Here is a 10,953-nt window from a genome sequence, read left to right on the forward strand (position 1 = left end):
CCACCTCCTTCTAAAGGAGCCTGTTCCGCTACTCTGACCTTCAGAAATTATTTCAACCCAGCCGTCATCAGGCGTTTCGGACTACAACTCCCATCAGCCCCCCCCCAGTGTGCACTAGCTGGGGCTGATGGGAGTTGTAGTGCAATGGAGGGCACCAGCCTTCCATTCTGGGATGAGGTGGCATTCAGCAGGGTGATACAGAAGAAAGCCAAGCCATTTGTCTCTATGGCAACAGAGCTCGCTCTTTGAAGATGCTATGGATGGTACATAGCTGCAGGGGCAGAAATTGCCTTATCAAAGGAAATACTGTTTTAAGGGGACAGGGGGCAGGTGGGTGTGAGGGACTCCCTGGTCCTGAATGGGGTAACTGTATCCCTGAAGGACCAGGTGCGCAGCCTGGGAGTCATTTTGGACCCTCAGCTGTCCATGGAGGCGCAGGTCAATTCTGTGTCCAGGGCAGCTGTCTACCAGCTCCGTCTGGTATGCAGGATGAGACCCTCCCTGCCCGCAGACTGTCTGGCCAGAGTGGTGCATGCTCTAGTTATCTCCCACTTGGACTACTGCAATGCGCTCTACGTGGGGCTACCTTTGAAGGTGACCCAGAAACTACAACTAATCCAGAATGTGGCAGCCAGACTGCTGACTGGGAGCGGCCACCAAGACCACATAACACCAGTCCTGAAAGACCTACATTGGCCCCCAGTACGTTTCCAAGCACAATTCAAAGTGTTGGTGCTGACCTTGAAAGCCCTAAACGACCTTGACCCAGTATACCTGAAGGAATCGTCTCCACCCCCATCGTTTAGCCCGGACACTGAGGTCCAGCTCCGAGGGCCTTCTGGCGGTTCCCTCCCTACGAAAAGTGAGGTTACAGGGAACCAGGCACAGGGCCTTCTCGGTAGTGGATCCCACCCTGTGGAATGCCCTCCCATCAGATGTCAAGGAGATAAGCAACTGTCTGACTTTTAGAAGACATCTGAAGGCAGCCCTGATTAGGGAAGTTTTTAATGTTTGGAATTTTATCGTGTTTTTCATAGCCTGCTGAGAGCTGCCCAGAGTGGCTGAGGAGACCCAGCCAGGTGGGTGAGGTATAAATAAATTATTATTATTAAAGAAAAAGAAGAGAAATAGTAATATTTTTCACTCTGGGGGCCACTCTCCCTTCTGAGCAACCTTTTGAGGGCCACTTGCGGGCGGTGGGCGGGGCCAAAGGGAAATGTCGGCAGAGCAATGGTTATCACCGTTTATGTTTGTAGAGCAAGGCTAGCTGCCACACGCCCTTCTCTATTTTCCTAGAAAATAAGAGCTGAAGGACACTCAAGGAGAGAGTGGAGCAGGCTCAGAGAGGGATATGCCCTGGGGGGAAAGCCAAGGGCCAGACAGAGAGGGCTGCAGGGCCACATTTGGCCCCCGTGTCTTGAGTTCCCCACTCCTGGTCTCTGGGTTGGGCCTGATCTGCCAGAAGGAATAAATGGAATTGGCAGCTGTGTTTGATACAATGACGCAGAAGCACTGCACTTAAAAATCAAGCACAGTGGTACCTCGGAAGTCAAATGCAATCCGTTCTGGAAGTCCGTTTGACTTCCCAAATGTTTGGAAACCAAAGTGTGGCTTCTGTTTGGCTGCAGGAAGCAGCTCTTGCATCCAATCAGAAGCTGCGGAAGCCCCGTCGGACGTTCGGGTTCCAAATAACGTTCACAAACCAGAACACTCACTTCCGGGTTTGCAGCGTTCAGGGGCCAAAATGTCCGAGTACCAAGGTGTTCGGGATCCAAGGTACAACTGTAGACCCAAACTGAAATATCCCGTCAGCCATGAAGCCTGCTGGGTGGGCTTGAGCTACTCATCTTCTCACACAGGGGTTGTTTTTTCTGCCCACCATTTCTCCAAGGAGCTCAAAGTGACATAGAAAGCTGCCCCCTAATTGATTTGATCTCCAAAACAACCCTGTGAGGTAGGTTAGGCCTGAGGGACAGTGACTAGCAGAACTACATTCCTGTTGAGATATGACAGGCCCTCACTGCCTGCACTTTCCAGAAACTACCGAAGACAGTCTTGTTCGGGCAGGCCTGCTCAGCTGGATAAATTTGTCTTCCCCACGAGTGGTTTTATTCTCATTTGTTATATCTGTTGGCTTTGTGTTGTTAGTTATCTTATATACAAGCCATCTTGAGATGGTAGTTTAGGCGGCGATGAATGAATCCATGGCAATAAAAATAGTAGTACTGGAGTACTTTTAACAAGACTTCTAAGAAGCTAAGGGGCCTGGATTTCCATGCTAGCCACAGTGGAAAGGAAACCCCTCTGCTGCAGGCAGAATGAAAAATACTAGAATTTTAGCAGGTTAGCAAAATAAACGTTGAGGACTAGCAACTTGTGTGGGCTTATTTACATGGCTGCTCTGGCGCATCGGAAGATGGCTGACAATAACATCTCTCCGACCCTCACGAGGTAATTTGGAGGCTATGATGGGGGTAATTAGCCTCCTTAACCCCCCCAGGATTGTGTGGGGGACGGCCCTTGCCTGCTGTGCCCTATACCACCCCCGAATTTGTGGGGGTGGGGGCACTAGGCACAAAGCCCTCCTGTGGGATTCCGGCACTCCTTGACGCCGTCTCTGATCCGCGCCTCTAGTTTGCAAGAATCTTCAAAAGAAACAATTTGGACGAGATAAATTGCACATACTTCAAGGAAAAAGGGGGAGTAAAGACTGCTGACAGAAGAGATCTCTGACAACAAGGCAAGAATAAAATATGAGAAGATACGACAAGATATGGTATTGCAAATGACTGAGGGGGGAAAAACCTTCCATTCCTTTTTACGTGACTTAACAAGAATCCCCTCCCCTAATAAGTCAGAACTTTAAGGACTTAAGCTGTGATTTAAGGCTGTGTGGAGATAAACTTTCGAACCAAAGCAATGTTTCAAGACGAAGCTGGAAAGTTAAGAGTTTTGGAATGACGCAGTTAAAAATGCCGTCGCCATCTTGGGAGGCATTGTTGGAGCTCTTGGGTCTGGGAGGAGAAAGAGAGAAATAGTGCTGTTTACATATCGTGGATAAACTCCTCTGTGGGATTTAAGAGCGAAAAAAATGCCTGATTTATGATGGAAAGAGTGATGTTATCTACGAAGGAGATATATGGAAACCATCTGGACTTAGATTGGAAGAACGGGAAATTCACACAGGATTATTATATTTGCTTATCGGCTTAAGGAGACTAACAGAAGAGATCGTAAAAGAAAAAGAGAAATTTTATGAACAAGATATGATGTGGAAACACCAAGATAAGACTGGATAGAATTATGAACTTTGTCTGGACTGATTGGGACTGATTTGGACACTAACGCAGTAATAAGAAGATGATTTGAATCCCCCTTTGGATCTTGAAGTATGGGTTCCCCCAACAAAATTTAAAAATTTGGCTTTGTAATTTGGAATTTATGTGATGTGATTTAATTTGATGTGATTGGCCAGTTAATAAAAATTATTTAAAAAAAAAAAAAATTTACATGGCTGCTCATCAACGCCTCTCTTAGCTCACATAACCCTCGTACCTACGGGACCGCCTCTCCCGGTATGCCCCACGGAGAGCCTCAAGGTCCATAAATAGCAACACCCTAGTGGTCCCGGGCCCTAAGGAAGTCAGATTGGCTTCAACCAGAGCCAGGGCCTTCTCAACACTGGCTCCGGCCTGGTGGAACGCTCTGCCTCATGAGACCAGGGCCCTGCAGGATCTGATTTCTTTCCGCAGGGCCTGTAAGACAGAGTTGTTCCGCCTGGTCTTTGGCTTGGAGCCAATTTGATTCCCTCCCTCTCTTTCTTTTTTCTTTTCCTTTCTCCTCCTGCGATGAGGCTACATTTTAATATTTTAATGTTTCAATATTCTAATGTTGTACTTTAATTTTGTTTTTAAGTTGTAATCATTCAACTTGTTTTTATTATTGCTTGTTAGCCGCCCTGAGCCCGGCCTTGGCTGGGGAGGGCGGGGTATAAATAAAATTTATTATTATTATTATTATTATTATTATTATTATTATTATTATTAATGAACATCTGCAGCTTTAGGAACACCCACCCAGGTCCTTTACCTCTTTATAAGACCCAACACACACCAGAAGTGGTTCAGTCACACTAGCCACATGGCCCAGAAAAGCTGTATGCAGACAAACGCCGGCTCCCTTGGCCTGAAAGCGGGGATGAGTGGCACACGCCACAGTCAAATTCGACTGGACTGTCCAGGGGTCCTTTACCTTTTCATATACGTACACCCCCACCATGTCTCCACCTGCTTTCCCCATCATCACACCCAACCTGCATCTCCCAAAACATCTCACCTTTCTCCTCATCAGAGTCAAACCCGGATTTCAATGTCTCGTGAGCCCGACGGAAATACTCAGCTGCCGCAGGCTCCAGTTTGGGCAGCGGTTCCCTCTTGCTTTCCTTGGGCCCCCCCTCCTGGGTTGAGGAAGTAGGCTCTCTCTTGTTTTCCTTGGGCTGCCCCTCCTGGGTTGAAGAAGCAGGCTCTCTCTTCTTCTCCTTGGGGGCCTCCTCCTGGGTTGAGGAAGCAGGCTCTCTCTTTTCCTTGGGGGCCTCCTCCTGGGTTAAGGAGGCAGGCTCTCTCTTGTTTTCCTTGGGCCGCCCCTCCTTGGATGAGGAGGCAGGCAAGGTTCGTTTCCTCTCTTCCTTCTTCTGGGCTCCTTTTTGCGGCTGGGGAGGGACCCCCATAGCTGCAGGTGAGCAGGGGCGTCTCAACACACAAACCTGTCTGCAGTCAGGAAATCAACAGTTATTTAACTGGGGAGGTTTATCTACTACGCTTGGAGATCAGGTGCAAATTAAAACCCTGGTTAAGATAAAAAGAAGAATTGCAAGTGTGGCCTAGTGGTTAACTGTCAGATCAAGACTAGGGGGAATGAAAAGGTCCGCCATGTGGCCATCTCTCGCCTTAAGCCAAAGCCTACCTCACAGGGTTGTGATGAAGATGGGGTGAGAGGAAGAAAAAGAGCACATATTCTGCTCTTGAGTTTCTTAGAGGGAGCGTAACGGCGAAGATGAAATCGGTTTTTTAAAATCTCAGAAGTTTCAATTAAAAAAAAAAACAGATCCAAAGACATTTGGTAAGGGTGAAGAGAAGAAATAAAATGGCATGTGCTCTTGTTGCATCACAGGGTCCCTTTAAGGTCACATTCGCACCACACATTTAAGGCACTATGATACCCCTTTAGGCAGTCATGGCTTCTCCCAAAGGATCCTGGGAGCTGGAGTTTGTTGAGGGTGCTGAGAGCAAACCATTTTCCAGAGGGGGTTTAACAGTCAAACCCTCTTTGACAGGTCGGGTCAGGAATCATTATAATAATAATTATTATTTATTATTTGTACCCCACCCATCTGGCTGGGTTTCCCAGCAACAGAGTGGCCTCCTAACCACGTTCAGCTCCCTGGACAAACTACACCTCCCAGAATGCTTTGGGAGGGGGAAGCCATGAGTGTTTCAGGGTTAAATGCCTGGTGTGGATATGGCTTGACTATTGCAGAATCACAGAACTGCGTGGAGTCGGAAGGGGACCCCGAGGGTCATCCAGTCCAACCCCACCCCCACAATGCAGGAATCTCAACTAGATCATACATGACAGGCGGCCACCCAGCCTCTGTTTAAAGGCCTCCAATGCTATTGCCTGGGAAGTATATATTTAATTTTTTTTTAACTTAATAAAAAGTGATTTAGAAGAAGAAGAAGAAGAAACCTCCACGGAAGGAAAGTCCACCGCCCTATCCCACCCTAGGAGCGCAGTAAACATCACCTGTTGAGCTTCTGACTGCAACGCAGCTGAAAACTCAGGGAGAAAACCATCACTTAAAAAAAATAAAATTAATAAAAAAATTAAAAACAATTCAGCATTGATATAATGGGAAGATCAAGGACTCGCCTTCTCCGGGTTTTTAAGCAGCAAAGGTGGGCAGCGGCTCGGCGGGGAACAAGCACCCGCCGCCGGCCCTCCTTCCTGAGGGGACACCAGAGCCTGGCAAAAAACGACGCATGGCGCCTGGCAGCGGCCTCCCAGCATGCCCCGCGCGCCGCCCCACCCGGCCGCCCCCCCCCAGCTCGCGGCCCCACAATGCAACGCGGGCAGGAAACCGGAAGGGAGGGAAGGAAGGAAGGAAGGAAGGGAGGGCTGCTCCGTCCCAGCATGCCCCGCGCGAGGGAGCCTGCCTCCCGTCCCAGAATGCCCCGCGCGTCGCTTTTAACCTCGCCCCCCCCCCCATGACGGGATTCCCAGGCGCTTTCTTTTCCTTTTCCCCGCCCCACTGTGTTGATTGACGGGAGCGGCGCGCGAGGGATGGGACGGTTAAAAAGACAATAAGGCAAAATAAACCCGAGAAATCTCTTAATTAAAATACGTTTTAAAAAAAAAAAATAGCAGGATTGTCTCAAGCACACGCGCAGCCAGACATCATCCCAAAGAGAAATGAACCTGTCAATCATTATTTCCTCATATTTATTTATTAAACTTATGGGTCACTTTTTCCCCCTCCCCTTTTCCAAAAGTAGCTCAAAGCAAACCTAAGAGCAGTAAATAAACAACACGTACCTTAGAGCCAGCATAAATACAACGCATGGAGGAAAATAGTGTTTAAAACATAATAAATAGCAAAACATAGTTTTAAAAAGTGTTTAAAGCATAGTAAATAGCAAAACAGTTTTTAAAAGTATTTAAAACATATTAAAATAATTTACTAAAACATAGTAAATTATGATTTTGGCTCCCCTGGGAGTCAGTCCCATTGAACTTGGGGTGTGTGGCTTGCTTCTGAGTAAGCACGTTCAGGGTTGAATTGGGCAGTGTGTGTGTGTTTTCTTATATATATTTATTTTTGATAATGCAGCTGTAAAGATAGGATGTCAGGTGTAAAGATAGGATGGCCAGGTGGGCAATTTGAGCTCTGGTCTCCCAGGTACTCTAAACCCTACACCACACTGGCACTTCGCAGTTGCTAGGTCCTCATCTTATTTTTAAATATTTTTATTAATGCTTATCAAAAGATATACAAAAGATCACATTGTTACGGAAAGGGGGGGGGCATGTCTTCTTCACCTTCTTCTTCGCTACAATGTATCAATTTATTTCCAATTGTCAATGTCAAAAGGGACTAAAATTTATAAAATTCATAGAAAATCAACGTGCCAATTTGCTCAATTTCTCTAGGACTCCATCACACCTCCCCTGTCCTCCATAATCCCTCAAGCAAGGTGTCAAGACCCTAATCCTGTCAAATCACTCTGCCAAGCCTTTCCTCCGGGCAATGCCAGGTGGCAGACTATGCATACATGGACCATTGTCTTCTCATCACCGGCACTCAGGATGTGCTTATCTGCGCATATCTCCAGCTCTGCATATTCCCCCCTCCCTCCTCCATATGTTAATCTGTGTAACCCAACCTTTCCTTAATGTATTCATGATGTAACTGGGATGTGTTTTGCACTGTATTCTGGGACATGGGGGGAGTTTCAAAAGTTCATGTCACCCCTTTCTCGCTGTTCAATCTTGCCTTGAACCTGTTGCGCAATAAACTTGGATCTTCTGCAATTTGCTCCTGTCCGGCTGAGCTCATTTTCTTCCGCAGGGACCCACGGACTTAGTCCGATGAGCTGGGTGGCAGAGTAGCCCCGCACCCAGATTTTAGCCGTAACAGTTGGCGCCCAACGTGGGGCATGCGGTTCTCCCGCGTTGCTGACCGGGGGCCCCGAAATCTTCAGCCGGCACCGGGCCATTTTGCCTGGGAAGATCCTTTGGACCCTCGGCCATCCTCCGGGCGGTAATCAAAAGCCCCAGGAGTTCAGCCGGGGAGCAAAGAGGGATCCAGCCGGCTTATTCATCGATCCCGGGATCATCATAGGAGACACGTGAGTATAAGGAAAAGGAAAAAACCCAGTGCACTGGTGGGAAGGGGGTGGAATCTCCTGGCAACTGAATTCTCTGCCCTCCTCTCTATCGCTCCTTCTCGCCTGTCTCTTGGTCCAATTGGTGAGAGAGACCGTGGACTGCTGCTCGACCCAAAAGGGGGGTTCTGAGCTCTATCTCTTTCTCCTCTCAAACCCTCCAGTCAGCCGCACCAATTGAGAGTCCGAAAGTAAGACGGAGAGACCCGGCTTGGAAAGACAGCCGACTCTCTGCAACGGGCATCTCAGTTGAAAGCAAGGGGCTGGAGTGAGAGACCGTGGACTGCTGCTCGACCCAAAAGGGGGGTTCTGAGCTCTATCTCTTTCTCCTCTCAAACCCTCCAGTCAGCCGCACCAATTGAGAGTCCGAAAGTAAGACGGAGAGACCCGGCTTGGAAAGACAGCCGACTCTCTGCAACGGGCATCTCAGTTGAAAGCAAGGGGCTGGAGTTCTTCTTCCGAACTTCCCGAGCGCCCTTACGGAGGGGGCAGGAAGGGGTCTTGCTTTCTGTCTCAATCCCAGCCGCACTGGTCGGTGCCACGTAACACGGTATCGTGCGTGAGCCCGCTTCCAAAAGCAAGGGGGATTTTCGGTTCAAAACTCTATCCAGGGATCACCCAATCTGGCACCGCACGGCGCGGGCGTCCAGTAGGGCCCCTTTTCCTGAGATTGTAACGATAGGTAGGAGGTTGCCAGGAGGGATAGCTCAAGAGGAATTGGGCGGGATTTGGCAGAGTGGAAAGGAAAACCCCAGGAAATAGATAAGTAAGGAAGGAAGAAAATAAGTGAGAAAGGAAGAAATAAGGAATTAGGTAGAAGAGCTCTCAAAAAGGAAACCCTGTTAGGAAGTTGCCAAGCAACAAGGAAAAGGAAAACCCTAAATAGCCCCCTGTACAAGTTACCCAAATCCTAATCAACCTCTCTCTTTCTCCCTTCTCTATCCCAGACACCCCCCCAAAACAGAAAAACAAAAAAAGCAACAACAGCAATGCATGCATATATAAAGGGGTACCCAGTCAACCAAGCGTTGTGAGCCCTGCCAGTTTGATTAACTGGTGGTGTGTTTGAAGAGGCAAGGAAGCTCATAAAACCATGTGGGACCTTCCTACTAATTTCACTTAATGAAGCCAAAGGAAGCGGCCCAACTCCTTGCGATAACCAACTAAAGAATGAGAATATATATGTTTACATGTTGTCTGTTATGTGTGTTGTCTGTTAATACATATATGAGAATATGTATGTTTACATGTTGTCTGTTATGTGTGTTGTCTGTTCCTTCTGTCTCTGACAGACTGCCTTTCTTAAGTGTGCATAGTTTAAACTACAAGCTTGCTTCAAAATTTAAATCTAGGGAAGCCATGCTGGACCTTATCAATCTTAAAACAGAAAAAAAACAAAAACAAAATGAGAATGAAGGGTGCAAATGTTTGTTATTTGAGAGAGGCTCCAAAGAGTCTTCCTCCGAGTAGCTTAAGTGAGGGTATGATTTTAAGCTGATGGTAGATAATGTTATGTTGAGTTTGTGATTCTACATCCGTGTTCCAGTCTTTTTTCCAGTATTTTGAAATGTGCTGTGAAGAAACTAATGTTTCTGCTGCAAAAGCCTAGTTGAGCACAATTGCTCTCTCTAGCTAAAATGCAGCGTATGTATTTCACTAAGCATATGCCTATGAAAGTATGGTGTTCCTTCTAAGAAAATATGTGAGTCCAGTTTTAACTTTGATTTGGTTGGACAGAAGAGTTATTGTAAGGCTCCTGATATCAGTCTCTATAAGACTTCCTGGCCTCTTTTCTCAGAAAATGCCCCCCCCCCCCCCGTTTCATTCTGTCTCTTTCAGTTTTTTGTTTTTTCCTCCCTTCTTACTTCTGTGCCAGGTAAATTTACTCCCGAGTAAGCTTCCTTTAAGGGAAACTGCAAAGAGGGGGGAGCAATCTTTCCTAAGGTACCCTGCATCTCACTTTCCTATGTGTAGTTATTAAAAATAATAGTAGTAGTAATAATAATAATAATCTAAATTAGGCTTACTATTCCTCTGCAAGTTCAGGAAAAATTGTTCACTTTTGTATTCCCGTTAAATCAAATCTATGGCTGTTTTAATTATGCTTAATAAAAGATCCTCTCCCTATCTATCTTCCTTAGTACATGATAGGAGCATTGATTGTGCTCTCTTCCCCAGTAGTGCCTGTGTACATAAGTATGTGTGTGTCTCTTTGGTAGTACAAATCTTTCTGTGAAATCTTGCTGTGAATCCTATATTTTGGAGGGTTGGACTAGATGACCCCAGGGTCCCTTTCAACTCTCCCAATTTGTGGCTGTGTGGAAGGACATGTGTCCGCAAGCATTGGAGGGTAATTCTTAAATTCTGGTGTGGTGATGGAGTTGAAATTCAGCCTAGCTTTGCTCTTTACTTTTAAAAGGTGAGAGGTGAAGCTGTGATGTTTTGAAGCACAACTGGTAATATCAAGCATTTGAGTGATTACAGTGTTTATCATTTTGTCTACTATTTAAAAATCAGACTTCAAAATCAATTCAAAGTTTAAGCACATACAAATACATATGGGCCTTGACCAATCCTGTAAATAAAGGGCAGGAAAATTTTTTTGTCTGCAAATGGTAAGGCTGAAATGTTTAAAAAAAAAAAAAATCCTATGAATTCTGACTCTCTGGCCATTTTTTCCCATATATAAGGGCGTGGCATTGTTCCGCGAATGACCAGAGGGAAATCACACAAAATGATAGCCCTTTCCTGTAAATAAAGGAAGGAAATATGATCCCTTAGAAAATTTCTAACTTTGGTAAATGCTTGAATTGCGGAGTTTCTTGTTTTGTTTTAAATCTAACCCTATTTTTAAAAATCTACTCCTTACCCTTCATTTCCTTTATTCAAATGGTAATTTAGCCAAAATATTCAACATTTTCAATAGTATAAAAGGTTTGCTGAGACATGAACTCTGCACATGCACAGAGACTAGATCAGCTAAAAAAAAGGAAAAGAAAAAGAGAGAGAGAGG

At 46.2% G+C, this 10,953-nt stretch overlaps 1 protein-coding gene across 7 annotated transcripts in view; it reads right to left on the minus strand.

Annotated features, from left to right (window-relative positions):
* Positions 1–6,222, minus strand: part of NOP9 (NOP9 nucleolar protein) — a 31,153-nt gene extending 24,931 nt beyond the window's left edge. For 3 of the 7 annotated variants that reach the window (XM_083580844.1, XM_083580848.1, XM_083580842.1), the window contains exons 1-2: positions 5,803–6,222; positions 4,336–4,766 (exon numbers count right to left, since the gene is read on the minus strand). In XM_083580844.1, coding sequence (XP_083436970.1) covers positions 4,336–4,766; positions 5,803–5,852 — 481 coding nt within the window. In that variant the 5' untranslated portion in view covers positions 5,853–6,222. The remainder of the gene's footprint in view (positions 1–4,335; positions 4,767–5,802) is intronic. The other 4 variants (XM_083580845.1, XM_083580846.1, XM_083580843.1 and 1 more) reach the window with 4 other exon arrangements.
* Between the last annotated feature and the right edge of the window lie 4,731 nt (positions 6,223–10,953).

This window comes from Podarcis filfolensis, assembly GCF_964270895.1.
Source record: "Podarcis filfolensis genome assembly, chromosome: 13".
In the NCBI taxonomy this organism is placed as follows: Eukaryota; Metazoa; Chordata; class Lepidosauria; order Squamata; family Lacertidae; genus Podarcis; species Podarcis filfolensis.